We start from the raw sequence: 21173 nt of genomic DNA, 5'->3' as shown, positions 1-21173 counted from the left end.
GCTGAAGCAGGGACCTGCTAAGGCAGCTGCACCCTGGTCTGACCATCACAAAGCAAGAGACCTGAGAACTAGAAAGGCGAGGCTCACCGAGCCATTTATCCCTCTGCCCTTCAATTAACCTCACGTGTTTAGGTTGGCACAATAAACTACCTACCTCAACAAGGTACCCCATTAAGGACACAATAGCTGGGGAACCGATTACAAGGATCTACATATAACCTCCTCCCTGGGAGATGGACAACAGAAAAGTGGGTGAAGGGAGAAGTTGGACAGTGTAAGATATGACAAAATAATAATAATTTATGAATTATGAAGGGTTCATGAGGGAGGGGGTATAGGGGAGGGAGGGGTAAAAATGAGGAGCTGATATCAAGGGCTCAAGTAGAAAGTAAATGTTTTGAGAATGATGATGGCAACAAATGTACAAATGTGCTTGACACGAAGGCTGGCTGGATGGGTTGTGATAAGAATCGTATGAGCCCCCAATAAATGATTAAAAAAGAAAGAACACAGTAGCTGCTTCCCAACCTGTGAAGGTCAGCATGTTTCCCACGCGCTGGGCAGCTATTCCGGTAGGGCTGCTTTCAATAGTGGGTTTGTGCAGAAAGCAGATGAGCAGCAACCCAGGCTGCTAGTGAAGGGAGCAGTACAGCCGCTTAGGAGGGCAAATCCAAATTTCAGACGATGAGGCTAACCGTTAAAGAAAACCACCAAATGCTTTTGGTTTACAAAGAAGAAACGGCCTTGAAAAACGCTGAATGCCCCCTGGCTATGGGCAAAGAGACCCCTGAGGAGTGGTGGTGCTCTGATATCAGTCAGGGGCAGAGCATACTGGCAGCCCTTTGTTCATCCTAGCTTGATGCCTAGATCGCGGCAGGAGCTGTCTCATGCCTAGGACACATTAAATTGTGAAAAGAAAAAAGAAAGAAAGAAAAAAGCTGACGGCAGTAAGTCAGACTCCAACGGATATGAGGCCTGGTGGTGCTGTCAGGTCAGCATTGAGCCACTAATCCCAAAGTCAGCAGTTCAAATCCAACCAGACATTTCTTGGGAGAAAGATGAAGCTATCTGCTCCCACAAGATTCATAGCCCCAGGAACCCTAAATGAGCCTGAGTGGCAATGGAGTTGGTTGGTTTTTAAGGGATAAGAGAGAGGAAGAGGGTGTTATTCTGAAAGGGTTACTAGGCTTCTGTTTGAAGTAACAAAAACTGTTGGGAATGGACAGCAGTGAAAATGATTGATGTCACTGAGTCATGCTGCAGATACTCGTGTGTAAGCCATTCTTCAGCACATTTTAAATGCAGTTTTTGTGGTAAAATTAGGTGCCTTGGCTGATACTCAAGTATAGACGGTATGTTAACAGTTAAGATGGAAAATCTTCTGTTATGTATACTTTCACCAAAATAAAACTTAAGCAAAGCAAACAACCATTGACTAGACCAAGCAGAGTCATGCACCCATTAAAAACAAAAAAGATTTTCCTAAAATTTGAGAGAATTAGTAGATCAGACACAAATATGGGGCCCCCTTCTGGACAGGGTAGTTAAACAGTACATATGTTTTATCTATTTTTTTCTGCTTGTATTTAATATTTAACAATGCAAAACAGAGAGTGCTTTAGTTTCCTAAAATAAACCCTTAAATTTAACCACATCTTTAAAACAACTTAAATCCATTTTTAGATGACCCCACAAACCAAAAATATAAATTCATACAGATATTCATTTGATAATAACCAAACCAGTGATTATTAGTAAGGAACTAACTGGTTATATATTGTGGTAGTTATATAATCTGGTGTCAACATTGAGACTATTAAGAGTGAAGGGGTGGAGTTTTGCCTGTCAATCAAGTCACAGCTTGATGACCTCATTTGGAGACACTATGGAGATAAATAGCTCTCTGGAGACGGACACACACTCTTTCTCTGCTTTGACTCCCCGTGAGCTATTACTGACAAAGAGCCTCATGGAAGTATGCTGATGCACCCAGAACCCTGGAGCTGGAGGAGCCATGTGGAGACCTGCCACTGGATCCACAAGACTTTCCACCCTCTAGCCTGTGATCTTCCTGCATTCAGTATCACTCATTTCATGAGTCTGAAGACGAAATTTTAGATTAGTATCAAACATATGGGCTAATATCGGACTTGTGGGCTTGATCTGGACTAGGCTGGAATGTTTTCTCAATATTCAATTGCTCTTGTATATAAAGCTCTTTCTTATACACATATGAATGTCTCTGGATTTGTGTCTCTAGTCAACCCGGACTAACACATCTATACAGAGGGACACCATGCAGACATCGAAAATAATGCTGTAGACGTGTATCTATTGACCACAAAGGTGATCCACCACGCACACATTGCTGGCTGAGAAAAGTGTGTTCCAGACATTACATATAACAAGACCCCATTTGGAAGCATGCATAGTATCATGTAGTGGTTTCCAAATGTTTCTGATTTAGGGGGCCCTTCACACTAAAAATAGGTAGTGTACCCCAAAGAACTTTTGTTTAGGTATATTGTACACTGATTTCCTATACTTGAAAATACCCCCAAGGAAGTTAAAAGCATTTATTAATGTATTTAAATTAAAAATGAGCCATTATATATTAATATACTTCACGAAAGAAAACTACATATTCCAAAACAGGGAAAACCGAGTGAGGAGAGGGGCATTGCTTTACAGTTTTGCAAATCTCCTTCATGCCTGGCTCAATCGCCAGCAGCTGGATTTCCGCATCTGCAGTATAGCTGGTTGGACTGAAAATAGTTACGAGTACTTCTGTATACTGAGAGTAGCCCGAGTTAAGCTCTAAAAATACTGATCTGTACCTATCAACATAGAAAATTTCAGAAAACACAAAATGAGCCTCTAGGCAATTCCACTCACTCCTAAAGAGTGAAAACAGCAAATAACATCTTAGTGTTTTATGAAAATTGCTTTATCTCACCAACCCAAACCCAAACTCGCTGCGGTTGGGTCAATTCTGACTCACAGAGACCCTACAGGGCAGGCAGAGCTGCCTCTGTGGGTTTCCCAGACTGCGAGTCACTATGGGAGCAGAAAGCCTCATCTTTCTCCCACAGAGTGGCCAGTGGTTTTGAACTGCTTACCTTGCAGTCAATAGCCCAACCTTTAATTCACCACCACAACAGGGTTCCTTTTCCTCATGGACCTCCAGGAAGTTTCCCAGAGACTTCCAGGAGACAGGTGGACACACTGAGAAACGAGTACAGTGGTTAAGAGTAAGAGTGTTATAAAATATATGACCTTGTTAAGCCTCGGTTTTATCACCTGTAAATGTATATAATAGTACCACCAACCTGAGCTGTAATAAAGAGCAAGTGAGTTAACACTCGAACAATGACGAATGTGAGCATTCAAAGAATATTAGCTATTACTTGTGGGAAAATACGTAATGATAGAATCTGTACATAAATTATATAGAGCTGTACCTCTGGGTGATGAGGCACATTTAAAAAGGAGAACATTTTAACACATAGTGGAATACAAAGTATACATTTACAACAGTATGGGGGGGTACCCAAACATAACCCGGAAGAGCACCGCTGGGCAGAGCTTTCCTAATTTGCATTTCCCTGCCAGATGTGCATCAAGCACTGAGCACCTCGGCCCAGTCCATGCGCCCGTGGTGTCACCTGGGAGGGTTCTCTCTGGTCACAGTGAATTTTTTTGTAAAAGCAGTTTCGCTCAGCTCTTGATTTCTGTGACGGCCGTTTGAAGAGAACAGCGTGTGGCTGTGAAATTTTGTTTCCTGCCGGCAAGAATGGCACAGAGCTGTTGTGATGTGGACACAACTCATAAGGGCGGCCCTATGGGGAAAACTCAGATGAAGGAGTGGTTTTCTCATTTCAAAAAATGAGAACGGAAGAAAATGCCAACAAAATTGGTGCACTTGTGCTCGAAGGCCAACGACGAACCATTGAAGCGATGGGGAAGTTATCTGGACTGTCTTGCAGCTCGGTTCAGCGAATTGTTAAAAATCATTTTATTAGGAGCTCATACAATTCTCATATGTATGTTGCCATCATCATTCTCAAAATGCTTTCTACGTGAGCCCTTGGTATCAGCTCCTCATTTTGGTTCTGGGAATTTTAACGGAAGATTTGGGAATGAGAAGGGTCGCTGTGAAATTTGTGCGTTGGGTTCTGACAGGAAATACAGTGTCGAGTGGAAACAAGCCATGCTTTGAAAGAACAGCTCTGAAGTGACCCAGACTTTTTCCCCAAGGTCATTACTGGTGATGAGACATGCTGCTACTCTTGCGATCCTGAAAGCAAACGTCAACCAAGCCAGTTGAAGCTGCATCGTCACCTCATCCAAATAAAGCTCACTGAGCGAAACCAAAGTTCAAGACGATGCTCATTTATTTTTCTGATATGAGTGGGAGAGTGCATTTGGAGTTCATTCCACCAGGTCAGACTGTTAATTGAGCTTTCTATTTAGAGGTTCTGAAAAGATTGTGTAACAGTGTGTGACAAAAAAGGCCTGATTGGTGGCAGATGGGGGACTACTTTTGTCACCACAATGCACCTGCCCATGCAGCCATCTCAGTGGCCACTTTTTGGCAAAAAACCCCCAAAAACCCAGCATGCCTCTCTTTTCCCACACACCTTACTCACCTGACCTTACTGCGTGTGACTTCTTTTTGTTTCTGCAAATGAAGAGAGACCTGAAAGGACAGCGATTTGATGACATTGAAGAGGTGAAGAAAAAAAAGCCAGGGAGGTGCTGCCAGGCATCCACGCAGATGGATGAGCTTGGAAAATGTTTCCAAGAATGGAATCACAAGATTGGACAAATGTATTAAGCGTAATGGAGAGTACTTTGAAGGTGATAAGTTGATTTGTAAAAAAAAATTTAAAGACATAGCTTCGGGGGGGGGGGAGATTCCAGGGTTTTTCGGGGGGAAGGGTACCCCTCATACAAAGTATAAATATACAGCTTGGTGATTTTTGACAATGTGAAGTATTTTTTTCTTTGTTTAAATGAACATTTTCAAAGATAAAGCCGTTTGGTTATTTTTCTAGCAAGCACTTCAGTCTATGTTTCCCATCAACCCCGACTGAGGTGGAACCTGACTCACCTTAACCCTCTCTGGTTCACTGAGGTTCCCTGTAGCACCAGGAAAAATTGCCCAGCACAAAAGCAAACCGACTCCAGCTCTGCCAGGATGACACTGAATTCCAGTTGGTGTGTAGTTTGGTAAACCCCGGAGCTCACTGAGAAATGAGTCATTACAATTGACACTGACACTGTCTCTACCAGAAGACTGGGGGGAGTTCACTCCGAGGGAACTCACTGTGCAGCTGCTCTAGGGCCATGACAGTCCCTCTCCGACAGTGCTTGTACAGCACGGACCGCGTGATGCCAGTGTGGCAAAGCGCTTCCTCCCTTTTCAGGGGAACTGAGGCGAAGTCAGTGCACCCAGAACCAGTTACAGCTGTGACGTTAGCCCTTCGCATGACAATGAACGGCAGCGTGACTCCATTCATGGAGATTCCTTTACAAAATCCCCAAATGTGCTCCGGCATGCAGAAGCACCTCTTTTTATAGTATGATGCTGATACCAGTGGGTTGTTTTTCTGTTTGTTTGTTTTTGTTTATTTTTAAAACATTTTATTAGGGGCTCATCATCTCTTATCACAATCAATACATATACATACATCAATTGTATAAAGCACATCAGTACATTCTTGGCCCTAATCACTCTCAAAGCATTTGCTCTCCACTTAAGCTCTCTGCATCAGGTCCTCATTTTTTTCCCCTCCCTCCCCGCTCTGTTTGTTTTTTTAAACAAATTAAAGGTTTGTGGGACCTAGCAAATCGGCCCAGTACGCATGTGCTGTGTCATGTTTTTTTCACTTTTTCATGTTATTGTACATGAAATAAACTGTAGTGTGATGTAAACATAACTTTTACATGTGTTCGGAAACCAAAAAAAAAAAAAAAAAGGGTGTGGCTTTTCCTATCTTCACTGTATTGCCTGGCACCGAACCAGAAATATCTGAGGTCTGCCTGCAATTCGATGTTGCGAGGCAGCCTTGGGGCTTGGACAGGTTCTTTCGGCACCCTCACAATTATTCCTTCTCCATCACGCTTGCTTTTTCATGGAACTTCTACATCAAAATGATCACCTATTCCCTGCAAGGCAGTGATTTCATAAGGCTCTACTAGCCACCAGTTCTGTTACTCTCCCCAAACCGTCTTTGCTTTCCTGACGGTCTGGGTAAGAAGGTGGGGAGATAGTGGATTAGATTGTATGCTTCAGGTGAACAAGCTGCCAGCTAGCTCAGAAGCAACAAAGCCCACATGGAAGCAGCACACCAGCCTGTGCGCTCACGAGGTGTCGAAGTATCAGGCATCATCAGAACAAAAATTTACAACATCATGAATGAGGGGGAGTGCAGAGTGGAGACCCAAAGCCCATCGGTAGGCAATTGGACATCCACTCATGGAGGGTCACGGGGAGACCAAGCCAGTCAGGGTTCAGTGTAGCAACGATGAAACATACAACTTTCCCCTAGTTCCTAAATGCTTCCTTCCCCCACCACTCTCATGACCCCAATTCTACCTTACAAGTCTGGCCAGACCAGAGGAGGTACACGGGTACAGATAGGAACTGGAAACACAGGGCATCCAGGGTGGACGATCCCTTCAGGGCCAGTGGCGAGAATTGCAATACCGGGAGGGTGGAGGAAGCACCGGTGTGGTGTAAAGAGGGAACTGATTAAAAGGATCTATCTACATATAACCTCCTCCCTGGGAGACGGACAACAGAAAAGTGGGTGAAGAGAACGTCAGACAGTGTAACATATGACAAAATAATAATTTATAAATTATCAAAGGTTCATGAGGGAGAGGGGAGCGGGGAGGGAGGGGAAAAAGAGGACTTGATGCCAGGGGCTTAAGTGGAGAGCAAATGCTTTGAGAATGATGAGGGCAATGAATGTACAGATGTGCTTTACACAACCGATGTATGTATGGATTGTGATGAGTTGTATGCGTCCCTAATAAAATGATTTTAAAATAAAATATTTTTAAAAGATTATGTTTCAGCCATGAGTGATTGTTATCAGGTCCATTGTGATTGCCATCTCCTGTTGGGTATGAAATGAGCTGTCTCGGAAATAGGAAGTGGGCTCTCCGTTGGCAAAAGAGAAGAACCAAAGTGGGATGTGTCCTCTGGACCCTGCTCACTGAATCTCCTTGACGGGAGACAGCTTTGACAGCAGAGGAGCAGCAGAACCAGGAGCCGAAGCACGAGATGCCAGTCCACAGGTAAAGCTAAGTGCTTTGGGGCAGGCGGCTAGGTTATGGAGTGGGGTGCCTCTGGTCACTTATTGGGGAAGCTGGTTTTGTTGACTCTCAGAGCTTGAGCTGAGTACCTTTGGGTAGAGGCTTACTGCGGAGTGACCCACCCTTTGTGCATTTATTGGCAGCCCCAAAGAACTTTGTAACATTGACTGAGCAGGGCAGAGGCCCGGCTAAGAGCCACAGAGGCCTGCATGCAGGCATGGCAGGAAAGAAACTGTCCTAGTCGAGCATCTCTCACCTGGACTGTAACGTGTTGATTGCCTAATACACCCGAGTTGTAGTGGCTTGGGTTGTGTGTGGCCACTGCAATGCATTATCAAACACAATCACAAAAGTAGGGAGTGTTGTGGGTGACAGAGAACTCCCCCTTCTATAACAGTTAAAACTGACATTTCTTTAGACCTATATTGTCCCAAGAATTTGCCTAGAGTTCTGGACAATTTGAAATATGAATCTTGAAAATTCCAAGTAACAACCTATTAGGAATTTAGTATTTGATATATGAAATTACATTACAGAATTTTAACTTTTAAGCCAAATCTTTTAAAATTTCCTAAAAACTTTACAACCCTCAAGAAGACTCCTGGGTAAGGCTGCCCAAAGGCAGGTGTTCAGAGCAACCCAGTGAGAGAGGTGGCACCTGGAGGAGGGGAGAGAAGAGGAGAGGAGGGACGGGAGGAATTCCACAGCCAGCCCCTGGGAGCTAGCTCTGGGGACACACCTTCCTACATGCCATTAGCCAGGAGATGAGCCAGGGTCTCACTGACAATGAACCTGCCCGGAGGAGCACACCCGCCAGGCACCAGTGTGTAAGTCTCCATGAAGAGCGGCTGCAAACCTGAGGGCGCGATGGCACCCTTGTATCCCAGGGCCGATGGAGGAGGTCCAACGAGAACTAGGTGATAATAGTGAAAGAAAACCAGCTCATTTGGAAATCTGTTTATTCACAGGTGAGGAGGGAAGAGGCAACAGAAGGCAGGAGTAGCTGGGGGCGGGGTGGGGGCTGCCTGCCGCTGGCCAGCAGCAGGGAAGGCGCATCTCTGGGGCTGCCCACCTTCCCAGAAGCACACTCCACAGGCCCGCTGACATCACGACTGCTCTCTATGCCCAGAAGAGTACACAGAAAAGAGCTACAAATATGCTGCAACTCCGTCAGCGGCAGGAGATGAGGTGGGGTAGGGTGAAGGAACAGGAATCTAATAAGTAAGAAAGCCCCAATTTTAGAAGAAAAGGGTCACAACAAGCAAGTACAAGTTAAAAACTTAACACAGCTGTTTTGCTACGAGATTGAATTCTTTCCCGTAATCTGGGTAAAGATGAAAAGTTAAGAAGGGAGGGTACACAGGAAGTGAAAATGCAAACCTTTTAGAAACTAGGTATTCCATCTAGCTTAAGAGATTAATGAAACCATAAATCATTAATTCTCTGAGAGTATGCGTGGAAAGTGGTTTAACAACTGTGGAAAGAACAGTAGGTGTGTAAGTCATCATGTGACCCTCAATGGGCTGCAGAAGTAGATTCCCAGGGAACAGGTTCAGAAAGAAAGGTTCTTGTCGTGTGCCTTATGCTGATTCTGACCCACAGTGACCTTAAAGGGCAGAGGAGACCTGTCCCATAGGGTTTCCAAGGCTGGAATCTCTGTAGAAGGCTTGTCACCTGCTCTCCCAAGAAGGCAAGATGAGAGTCGAACCGACCCTATCAGGACGACAAGTCCTCCTTGTGTCCACCGCCATCTGGATGGCGGCCGGCTAAGTGCAGACCATCCTGAGACCAGGGGGACCACACAGGAAAGAACGCCATCCAGGGTCTTCTTTGGCAGTTACAGCAACGACGCTCTCTTCAGCACCTCGTGACCGTGTCCATCGCCTGATGCTTGGGAAGATCCTCCTCAGGAGAAGTCAATCTGCCCACAGGAGACATAGTTTCCAAAGCTGTCTACTGAGAATCTCTGAGAGATGTGAATGGAATTGAGCTTTAGGGCGCCGAAGTAGAAGTTCTCAAACAGCTGAAAAGGAAAAGAAAAACCCACTGTGAGTTGCTAAAGGCAATTATGTCCCAACTGCTAACCACCAGATTCTCTGGCAGAAAGACCAGACCACAGCCGTCCCAACAAACCTCTCATGCTTGCTCTTTTCCGCGTCTATTCTGAATCACGGCCCTGGACAGGAAGGGTGGGGGGTTCACGTTAAAGAGTCCCCTCTCGAGATACACTCGAGAGCATGGTCTGCAAAGTCCCCTTTAAAATGTCTCTACTGAGGCTGCAGCAAACGTCCCCGGCCACGCGCTGACCCCCAGGGCCAGGCCTGGCGGCTTCTGTGGCTGTCCATGACAGCAGGAGCCTACTTTCATTCTGGTCGGGATGGAACTGGACCAGGCATACATACCTCTATCTCAGCGGTTCTCAACCTGTGGGTCTCGACCCCTTGGGGGGGGGGTGTCGGACGACGCTTTCACAGGAGTTGCCCAATTCATAACAGTAGCAAAATTACAGTTATGAAAGTAGCAACAAAAATAATGTTATGGTTGGGGGGTTACCACGTGAGCAACTGTATGAAAGGGCCGTGGCATGGCAGGTTGAGAATCACTGCTCTATCTAGTCACCAAGGTCCATCGAAATAAATAGCGGATACTGCTGACTCACAAAGGATTCTCCCGCACCACACACAACCATCAGAGTCCCCTGGACAGGAGAAGACATGCACATGGGAGGGTGCACCAAAACCCTTTAATTAGGTTTGGATTCATGCCAGTGTCCTAGAGCAAATGCTCTTGGCTATCGTCCTTCACGTCAGAAACTCGTTAGGAGGGACCTGACCTCGTGACTCGCACAGTCACACGGTAGAACCCAAAATGACATCAGGGCAATGAAGCCACATTGCTAGGAGAAGGCGGACTCAGTTTGCCTTCTATCAGGGTGCAAGACCCGATACGACCCCCAGGAACGTCAATTCATGTAACCAACAATGTCTGAATGTCTGGGGCTTTCTGTCCCAGCAAGGTCTCTACCCCTCACTTGTTTCTATACGGCCTCCACGGGCACAGACTTCCGCCACTGCCACCTCGCCTCCTCCTGCAATGGATGGCCTAGCTAATGCTCGGGGTTCATTAAGGCTAACTTATAAAGCCGAGTAAATATTGATTCCTCACCATGACATTCTCTTGACCCTGAAGATCTAGTTAGAGGTTGTGTGCTGCATTGTCTGCTCTTTCAGAAAGGTGATCAGCTCGTGTGTGCACTGATTTACAGTTAAGTTCTCTTACTGGCTTTCTTGGCCTGGTCAGAACATGTCCACCCCTTTGTGAAAAGAAATCTGGCTAATCCCTTTGGTGAGCATTCACTTGACGCGAAAGCCATGCCAATGAGACTGTCTGACTGACCGCTCCAACGAACCGCAGCCTGCTGGGCACACAGGAGACATGGCCAGAGGGACAGTCAAGTGCACACAGAACCACACTGAGAGGGGCTCAGGAGGGACGGGCAGCCCGAGTCTCGCCCACCTCCCCGGGCCTCCAATTCTCCTTGTGTGCAGTGATGACCCCTGGGTGACTTACCTTTGCTTATGTGGACAACCTTCAGATGGCACTGTTTGCCTGGGAGTCTCTTGCTTTAGGTTGAAAGTAAATGTGGTAGCAATGGTGTCTGCTAGGATGTGATTTAAATGCAGGAATTAAAAAAAAAAACAAACGAGAAGACAGCCCCAGTAGTCAAGCCCCACCAAAGTGTAGGAAAGAGTACCAAAGTCAGAATCTGAACTCACGGCCTGAACACCGCAGCCAACTTGGAATGGATGATAACACCCACTCTTGTTAAATGCCATCAGGTTGGTCTTCAACTCACTGGGACCCCGTGACTGAGCAGAGCTGCTTCATAGGGTTTCTGAGCCCTGGCGGTGCAGTGTCTAAGTGCCAGGACACTGACTGTAAGGTCAGCAGCTCAAAGCCACTAGTTGCTGCACAGGAGCAAGATGAGGCTGTCTGCTCCCAGAAAGACTTGCGGTCTCAGAAGTGCCATGAAGTAGTTGTACTCTGTCCTATATGGTCACTCTGAGTCAGCATTGATGGCTGCGTCTGGTTTGGGTATGTTGTTATTTACTTTTATTATAGTTATAGTTCAAGCCTTTCTTTTGGTTCTCTCGGTTATTTCTAGTGACTCAGAAGATTATAAGCTTCTGAGAGGGAGGAGCTGTCTTACTATTCACAGCTGAATCCCCAGCATTTATAACAGTGTCAAGTAGACCGGATATGATCCATTTTTACAATATAAGTGATGACTGAGTCTAGTGTAGATGCCTGTGTTCCTTATATCTGGAAGGATAAAAGTACGCCATGTCCTTGTCGAGAAGCCCTGGGGGCAGAGTGCGTTACACTCAGGGCTGTGAAGTGCAAGGCCAGCAGTTTGAACCCACCAGCCACTCTGTGAAGAAAGAGAAGGCTCTCTGTTCCCATAAACGTCTACAGCCTCGGAAACCCACACGGGCAATTTGATTCTGTCCGAGAGAGGCAGCGTTTGGGTAGCAATCCGATCAACAGCGGTGTGTGGCTTGGCTGGGCTCGGGACGTGAGACTGGATGTGAAGGTCTGATTGATAAATCTTGGGTCCCTGAGTAGGATCTCAGCAGCTGGAACCCGCCAGCCGCTCCTTGGGAGGTAGGTGATGTTCTCTGTTCCTAGGACGATTTACAGTCTTGGAAATCCAATTCCATGGTAGTGGGTTTGGTTTTAAGTTTTACTTTTAATTCAAGAGAAAGGAGTTTTATCTCAATTCTAATTCATTCTTAAGAAACGAAAGTCGCTGTTGAAAAAGAAAATCTGTTCTGAGAATGATGATGGCAACAAATGTACAAATGTGCTTGACACAGTGGATGGATGGATGGCTCGTGATAAGAGCTGTATGAGCCCCAATAAAATGACTGTAAAAGAACCACAGCTGCTGGAGGTGCGGTGGAGTCAGTTTTGACTCACAGCATCCTTCGGCGGACAGATGGAGATGGGGCCTGGCCGCGCCACCTCACGGCTGCCAATCCTTCTTGCCTCGGGTCCTCCTCGTCTCACTGCCCGCCGCCTTCTCCAAGCACGGCGGCCTTTTCTGGGGGCCAACCTCTGTGGACCAAGTCCCACCATGCTCACTTCTAGGGAGCATTCCGGCTGGCTGGCTTCCACCGCAGACTGCTTTCCTCTGCTGGCAGTCCTTGGGACTCTCAACAGCCTTCACCAGCACCATCGTCCAGAGGCACCGAGTCTTCTTCAGTCTTCCTTAGTCAATGTCCGACCGCCACATGCTTATGAGGCAACTGCGGATACCATGGCTTGGGTCCGGTGTGCCTCAGCCCTCCCTCCGAGTGACACCTTGCTTGTTGACCCTTTAGAGGTCCTGTGCAGCAGACCTACCCAAATCAATGCACTGTCCGAATCCTTGACTGCTGCTTCCATGAGCAGTTAGTAAGAAAAAGTCCACATACTCTTCCAATGTCAGTTTCTTATTTGTCAAAATCTAGACCCCTTTCTTAGCAACAATTCCTCATCGGGAGTATCACTGAGCACCTAATGCTTGGCTTTTGCGGCACAAAGAGGCCTATGAGTGGGTCCTGATTGCCGCGTGCTTGCCACAGGCTTGGGTGGTGACTTGTGCATCACAATAGAGCTGCTGCGGGCATGGGGTGCTCACAGTGTGCGAAGTATGCCTGTCCTACTTCAACCAAAAGTCCCTCACCCAGTGAAGGCAGCAGAGTCAAGCGGGCGGTGGGAGGTACAGGCAGTAAATAAGTGAATCAGGAAGGAAGAAAACCCTGGACAGTCAGGGCTGGGACACCGAGGAACGCCATGGGAGGAGGCAGGAACTGAGCCGGCCTGGTGCTAAGGACAGGAATCAGTGAAGAGGAGGAAGAGGAAGAGAGTGGGCAGCCTGGAGGAGACATGGGCGTGGTGAGCTGGGCCAAGGTGGCCAGCTTATATGGACGGAGGGTTCCGTACAGAGAGCAGTCAGAGTCCCTTTTACAGGAGAACAAGTGCGCACACAGAAGACAGGAGTGTTGCATGGTGACCAGAGATGGGAGGAGGAGAAGGAGGAGGAGGAGGAGGAGGAGGAGGAGGAAAGGGAACCACTTTCTCGAGCGCAGACACCGGTTAATTTTGGTGATGGGCAGGGCACACGCCGAGCGTGGGTGAAGCCTGCACAATGTGTCCAGGGTAGATGAAGAACAAGGGCAGTTTCACTAGCTACTACAACGTACAGTTTTACACAGTGCTAAGAGCCATGTGTGATTGTGGAGGTAAGGACGCATGCATCTATGCATACAGGAATGCACATGTGAGCACAAGTGTGTGAGTCCGGGGAGACTAGAGAAACAAATCCAGGGAGACAGGCGTGTATAAGAAAGAGCTCTGTATACAAGAGCAATTGAATATTGAGAAAATATCCTAGCCTAGTCCAGGTCAAGTACACAAATCTGTTATTAGCCCATATGTCCATTCTTCTTCAAACTCGTGCAGCCACGCAATGGCATCGAATGCAGGTAGAAAGATCACAGGCCAGTAGGTGGAAAGTCTTGTGGATCCAGTGGCGGTGTAAGCATCTCAGTGCTGGCGTGGGTCTCCACGTGGCTCCCCCAGTTCTCTGAGTTCCTGCTGCATCAGCATCACTTCATCAGGCTCGTCCTCAGCAGGGATGTCTCGCAGGGAGTGAGCCTGGGTCCCACCTGCAGGGAGCTATTTATCTCCTTAGCGCCTCCAAATGAGGTCATCAAACTGTGATCTGATTTGACAGGCTAAACCCCACCCCCCTTCACTCTTAAGTCTCAAATTGACAATGGATTATGTACCCATCACCAGTATGCATGAACTGTGTATCTATAGGCATGTGCATACATACATTTATGTGTACTGCACAATAGTCATGTGCATGTTCAACCTCATAAAGACACAGTTACAAGCACTACCAAGACCTCACAGGATCACTCAACTGGGTTTGAAGCTCCAGAGCATAGTCTCATGTGATAACTCGGTCCATTGGCATTATCAAAGTTCAGAAAGATAATGCATTACATCCTAGTTCAGTGAGTGTTGTCTGGGGTCATTAAAGCTTGTGAGAAACTATTTAAGATACAACTAATGGTCTCTTCCCATCTGGGCAAAGGGAAGTGATGGAAACCAAAGACTCAAGGAAGAATTTAGTCCGCAGACCAGTGGTAGACCTGAACTGCAGCCTCTGCTCGCCTGAACACAGAACTAGATGGTAGTTGCTACCACCAGGGACAACATGGATGATTCCAGTTATAAAGGGAGAAAAATGGTAAAAACAAAACATCCTCCTACTCTGAGGGAAAGTGCAGTGGAGACCCAAAGCCCATCTGTAGGCAACTGGGCATTAATTCCCTTACAGAAGGGTCGTGGGGAGGAGACAAGCCAGTCAGGGTGCGGTAAAGCAACGATCAGACATACAATGTTCCTCTAGTTCTTTAATGTTTCCTCCCCACAACTATCATGATCGCAATTCCACCTTGCAAACCCGGCTAGACCAGAGGATGTACACTGGTACAGATAAGAGCTGGAAACACAGGGAATCTGGGACAGATAAACCCTTTAGGACTAATAATGAGAGTAGCAATACCAGGAGGGTAAGGCAAAGGTGGGGGAGAAAAGGGGAACCGATCACAAGGATCTACATATAACCCCCTCCCTGGGGGACAGATAACAGGAAAGTGGGTGAAGGGAGATATCGGGCAGTGTAAGACATGAAAAAAATATTTTATAAATTATCAAGGGTTCATGAGGGAGGGAGAGTGTGGGAGGAAGGGGGAAAATGAGGAACTGATAACAGGGACTCAAGTAGAAAATGTTTTGAGAATGATGATGGCAACAAATGCACAAATGTGCTTGACACAATGGATGGATGTATATGGATTATGATGAGAGTTGTATGAGTTACAATGAAAATGATTTGAAGAAGGGAATCCAGGGCGTATGATCCCTTCAGGACCAGTGGTGAGAGTAGCGATACCGGGAGGGTCAAGCGAGGGTGGGGTGGAAAGGAGGAACCGATTACAAGGATCTATATATAACCACCTCCCCGAAAGACGTACAACAGAAGAGTGGATGAAAGGAGACTTTGGACAGTGTAAGATATGACAAAATAATTTATAAATTATCAAGGGTTCATGAGGGAGGGGGGAACAGGGAGGGAGGGGAAAAACGAGGAGCTGATGCCAGGGGCTGAAGTGGAGAGCAAATGTTTTGAGAATGATGAGGGCAATGAATGTACAAATGTGCTTTACACAATGGATGGATGTATGGATTGTGATAAGGGTTATATATGAGCCCCTAATAAAATGGTTAAAAAATGATTTGAAGAAAAAAATCCTCACAGTCCTAAAAAAGGCCAGACTTACTGGTCTGTTAAAGAGTAGAGGAATCCCCAGTACTGTCACCCTAAAATATCCCTTGAACTTGAATGAAACTACTCCTGGAGGCCACCTTTCATCAAATAACAGATTGGCTTGTAAAGTAAGCAATGTTATCCATGAATAATATGTTCCCTTAAACTAATCAACCACATGAAACCAAACAGTCAACATTTAATAAAGATGAGATGCTAAGGAGAAGCAGGGGGAAAATAGATGAACAGAAACCATAAAACCAAAAAAACCTCACTGCCATCAAGCCAACTCCAACTCATTGTGATCCTCTATGACAGCACAGAACTGCCCCTGTGGGTTTCTGAGACTGTAATGTAACTCTCCATAGAAGTAGAGAGCCTCATCTCTCTCGCGGAGCGAGTGGTTTTGAAAACACTGACACACTGTGAAACATGGAACCAATGTCATGGAACAAGCGGTAGACAAACTATTGGATGGGAGTCTGAATTCCTACATCAACTTTCACTGAAACACAGTACAATACAAAAAACCGCCACTGCAGACACAGGGGTTGTGAATCAGGCAAAGTGTCCTGAAGACCAGGGTCAAGTCAGACCTCATCCCAGACCAGTGGTTCTCAACCTTCCTAAGGCCACAACCCTTTAATACAGTGCATGTGGTGGTGACCCCCCCCGCCAATCATAAAAAATTATTTTCATTGCTACTTCGTAACTGTAATTTTGCTACTGCTATGAATCGGGTGACCCCTGTGAAAGGGTCACTCAACCCCCAAGGGGGTGGAGACCCACAGGTTGAGAACCATTGTTCTAAACCAGGTATCCTCAAACTACAGCCCGCGGGGCACATGCGGCCCCCGAGGACATTTATCCGGCCTGCCGGGGTTTTTTGCCCCCTTTTGTTTTTTACTTCCAAATATGATATGTCCAGTGTGCATAGGAATTTGTTCATAGTTATTTTTTAAAACTATAGTCCAGCCCTCCAATGGGTCTGAGGGACAGTGAACTGGCCTCCTGTTTAAAAAGTTTGAGGACACCTGTCCCAGACAGAAGAAAGTTTTAGAGAGAGAGAGGAGAGAGAGAGAGAACAGCAGTAGCACCGCCAAGGAGATACCGATGGTGAAGCCTGGAAATGCTGGAAACGCTGGAGAGGTGAGATGTAAGCGGGAAGGCCCGACAGGTACCTTTCTGGATGAGGGGAGGGAAACAGGAAGAGAAGAGAGAAAAATCTAGGATGACAGAGTCAATGGGGAAGAGGAGGGTACCACTGATTTAAAAAACAACAGTGATTTCCCGAGGGAGCTGGTTATGGAAGAACTCCCCCAAACCAGGCTGTTTACACACTCACGGCTGTGTCTGCACTGTGCGCCCCACGCGCTTCTCCGAGCTAGGGCGTCCTGCGCCGTCCTCAAACTCCATTTTTCAACAAACCTTTCCAAGCCCCTCCCTTGTATCGGGGAAATGAGCCCCTTGTGGTCTGAGTGGAAAATATGTACTTCTCCTAGTTTGCCATTTGTCTTTGGACTTTCCTTGTGGTGGTTTTTACCATGTATATTTACATTCTAAAGATAAACTTATCATAAAAGGAGACTTTAAAAACTCAGTTCAGCCTATGTCAACCATGTTACATATTAAAAGCCCCATCGAACTCACACCCAACTCACTGCCATGGGGTCAGTAGAAGCACTAATGACACTCATAGAGACGGTCAACAGCCATGTTTCCTGATCGAGCTGTGTATTAGGAGCTCTGCTGCGGGATCGTGAAGACTGGCTGACTGCCTTGTAGAGTTGAGTTTACGCTCGAGGGTTAAGAGGTGTCCCTGACTTGCCAAAGGACACACAGGAGGTAAAGGGTAGAAGGCTGAGCTTCAAAGCCAGGCAGCCCAACTCTCTAGTGTGAACTCCTTAGCCCCTGCCCTCTACTGTCCTGGTGAGGTGGTTATAACTTGGGCTGTGAACCACAAGGTCAGCTGTTCAAAACTACCAGCTGTGCCTTGGGAGAAAGAAGGGGCTTTCTACTGCTGTAGAGTTAGTGTTGGAAACGCAGAGGCAGCTCTTCCCTGTCCTATAGGCAGACTCACTATGAGTTGGCATCGACTCAATGGCACTGAAGTGTTTTGTGTGGTTCTACACCACCCTTACTGCTGGTGGTGCCCCTTTAAGACATGCCCTGTTTAAGGCACAGCGAGGAAGCCTGCTGCAGACAACCCCTGAAGGTGCACGTGAGCACATCCTTTCCCTTGTTCCTCCTGCTTCATGGCTTTAACTCAGGGGAAGAGCTTTAATTGAATCCTGGATGAAAATAAGCATAAATCAACTAAGTGGATCCATTTAATTAGGCCCTTGAATGAGGAAAGAGCAAAAAGCTTTAACTACAAGTTAAAAAGAAAGTTTGGCTGCTCTTTCTAGCCTCAAGTAATTCATGAAGAGCCAAAAGGTTTACTGCTTAGAAAATAAAATGAGACCTAACAGGAAAACTTTGAATTAAAAAACATCATGTACAAATGTGCTTAACACAATTGATGTATGTATGGGTTGTGATAAGAGTTGTATGAGCCCAATAACATGATTTAAAAAAAATAGAATTAAAGAAAAATCAAAAAGAAAAAAAAAATCATGCCAGGTATTTAAATCATGTGGGCTTTCTCCTCCTCAGGGCTATTTTATCTTAGTTACTGTGGAAACGTTCAAACCTAAACCATTTTCTTTCAGAAAGCATTCTCTCTCTCTCTCTCTCTCTCTCTGTGTGTGTGTGTGTGTGTGTGTGTGTGAGAGAGAGAGAGAGAGAGAGAGAGAGAGAGAGAGAGAGAGAGAGAGAGAGAGAGAGAGAGAGAGACCGGTTGTTGTGGAAGGGCAGCATTAAAAGCAGCAGCAACAACAAAACTGTTGTGAAGGAAACCAAACAATGAGCAGCTTACACAAAATGTTACAAATATCTGATAAAGAAACAAAAATAGTATTGAAGACTGCCAAAGTTGTGTTACCACTAGTAAAGCAAAAGTACTGACTTGGGAGAATTAAAATGCAAGCCAGCATGGATGGCGTTGGAAAACATCCGTCTTTCCTGGACTACGCCTGGTGTCTTAGAGGAGCGTTTCCTGACACCAGGAACCCATCGTCATCGAGATGAGGGACGCTGGCCGAGCCAAGGCTTCCCCGGCCGAGAACACGCTCCCTTCCCTTCGAGTCCCACCACCCTGCTGTCTGTCCCCTGCTCTCCTGACTTGTGAGCTCTGCCAGCCTCCGTTTGTACAGCTTGTTTCCTAGGAGAACGCAGGGGTAGTTATTGATCTCTTTCTGGTAATGGAGTGGTGTACACAGCAAGAAAACAAAGAGCAAGATTTAAGGGTCTGACTGTGGTCATTTTTCCCTGCCTCATTTCAGACCTTTCGCTCCTTCATCCCAAGCCGGTGGCACACCATCAAAGCGCAGCACCAGCTCTGGCTGTGACTAGGCGGCACAGGAGACTGAAGCTCTCTGACAGAGCTGGGCAGCCACCTCCTCGGATCTGTGGCCTCGAGACACAAAGTTAAAGAGGGCCAACTACACAAGGACAAGTACATCGGGGATCCCTGCTCATTTGCTCCCCCAATGAGGTCCCATTCTTCAAAGTTTCCTCCCTTAAAGAAATCGACTACCCCCCATTATCACCCCCAACCCCACCCTGTGGTCTCACTGAATGGTTTGCTGTTCAGTAAGATGACAATAGAGAAAGTTCCACTTTTAATTCCAAAATGAAGACTCAAAATATATAAGTCCTATGCAATCTATAGTCATTCTTGGACCATGAGGGCAAATAAAAAAGTATTGCTATAAAATTAGACATCTTCATTAAATGAAAATCCCCCAAAATGTGAAGCTACTACTGTTTCTCAACATATCCTGCATCTAAGTCTACACACTTCTGAAGGCAGCATTTTCATCTCGCTAACCTTTCCTTCAAAGAATTCTGCACTCAATTCTACGTCACATCAAAACAGCAGACTAGGTACCCCGGGGACTCGTCATGTCCCTTTTCAATGTTCTTTGAGTTTGACCTTCCCCTGTCAGACTACTTTTGTAGGGCGGACGGTGTAAGGTTTCCCAGTTAAATTCTCGTAGGGCAGCCCTCTGCTCTTGCTCCTTTTGAAGAACGAGCAAGTGCAGTCATGATGGAAAAAGTATTCTTCTGCACAAATTTCCTGGCCTCTGTTGACTATCCCCCTCATGTTTTAAAGACCCCACTCTCTCTCTCAGAGTGATCAAGGAGGAGCAGCGCTCCAGTGTGGACCCAATTCCCAAGACCATCCTCGCCTCCACCCACTGGCCTCAGACCACCGGTGAGCAGGCAAACAGCCTTTCACTCCTAAGCAAGGGCAGCAGCTGCTGAGGCTTCGAAGCTTCTATCTCAGGTACCGGAGGTGCTGGCTGGGTCCAGGTTTTGGCCGCACGTGATCAGGAAGGGGCTGCACCAACAGGGCAGTGGTTGTACCAACAGCCAGGCTGCCCTCAGTGATCACACTCCTGGCACTCACACATCTGCCCCCCCACCCCCACCCCCACCCCACCCGGTCCTGCTGCCAGTGTAGGTCCCACCGTCCCAGTTATCCACTGAGCAGGTTGTGTAAAGTGGGTACTATTCTCAGGCTTTGTCTGATGGGCTCCCATAAGGCTTTAATGGGCTAGACTTTAAGGGGATTTAACTGTGGATTGTATGGGGACTCCCTGTATATAAGAAGGGGTTAAAACTCACTGCCATCAGCCAATTCTGATTCATAGCAGTCCTATAGAGCACGACAGAACTTCCCCTGTGGTTTTTGAGACTATAACTCTTCATGGGCGTAGAAAGCCTGTTCTCTCTCTTGAGGAGCAGCTGTGGTTTTAAACTGCTGACCTCACAGCTAGCATCCCAGTGCATAAGACTATGCCCCATTACATTACATACGAGTCTACTTCACAGACTGGGTGCCCGACGCTAAGTGAGGCACACCTCTACTGGCTGGTTGGTGAATGCCAGCACGCAGAATGGTGTTCTGGGCCCCATTTCTTCTCAAGAAAGCGTGCTCTCTGCTGTCTTTATGTATACAATCCTATGTATACATTAAGGTTTTTGGTTTAATTTTGCACGGGGCTTTTGAAACCCAAAGTAAAGTGAACTGAACAGAATACGAATGTTTTCCTTCCACGTCTGTTTTCCCAACTTTCATGTCTCACAATGACCCCATTTACCAGTAATGACACTATTCTCTCCTCTACCTCACTACAGGGAGGGCATGACGATGAACGACAGACCGGCTGCTCTAACGCGTCCTTGGAGCTCTTTGGGAACACACTGCCAGTAGGAAACGCTGGTTTAATAATACCTTTCATCGAAAGAGCTGAAAGTATCTCACAAAGAACAGCTATCATTAACCCTTCGAAAAACAGCTGTGAAGTTTCTCAAGAGCAGAAATCCGAATGGCCAGTAAACATGAGAAAAC

General features: G+C 46.5%; 1 protein-coding gene and 1 non-coding gene across 3 annotated transcripts in view; one reads left to right on the top strand and one right to left on the bottom strand.

Annotated features, from left to right (window-relative positions):
* The first annotated feature begins 759 nt into the window (after window positions 1-759).
* Window positions 760-904, top strand: LOC142430122 (small nucleolar RNA SNORA48). The gene has a single exon (XR_012780593.1). It is a non-coding gene; the product is annotated as a small nucleolar RNA SNORA48 (small nucleolar RNA).
* Window positions 905-8270: 7366 nt separating this feature from the next.
* Window positions 8271-21173, bottom strand: part of ASCC1 (activating signal cointegrator 1 complex subunit 1) — a 126296-nt gene continuing 113393 nt past the window's right edge. For both annotated transcript variants that reach the window (XM_075534785.1, XM_075534786.1), the window contains one exon: window positions 8271-9349. In XM_075534785.1, coding sequence (XP_075390900.1) covers window positions 9233-9349 — 117 coding nt within the window. In that variant the 3' untranslated portion in view covers window positions 8271-9232. The remainder of the gene's footprint in view (window positions 9350-21173) is intronic.

The sequence above is a fragment of the Tenrec ecaudatus genome, chromosome 16 (genome assembly GCF_050624435.1).
Source record: "Tenrec ecaudatus isolate mTenEca1 chromosome 16, mTenEca1.hap1, whole genome shotgun sequence".
Classification (NCBI taxonomy): Eukaryota; Metazoa; Chordata; class Mammalia; order Afrosoricida; family Tenrecidae; genus Tenrec; species Tenrec ecaudatus.
Note: the sequence above shows the minus strand (reverse complement) of the source record. Positions and strands in the feature narration are given on the sequence as shown.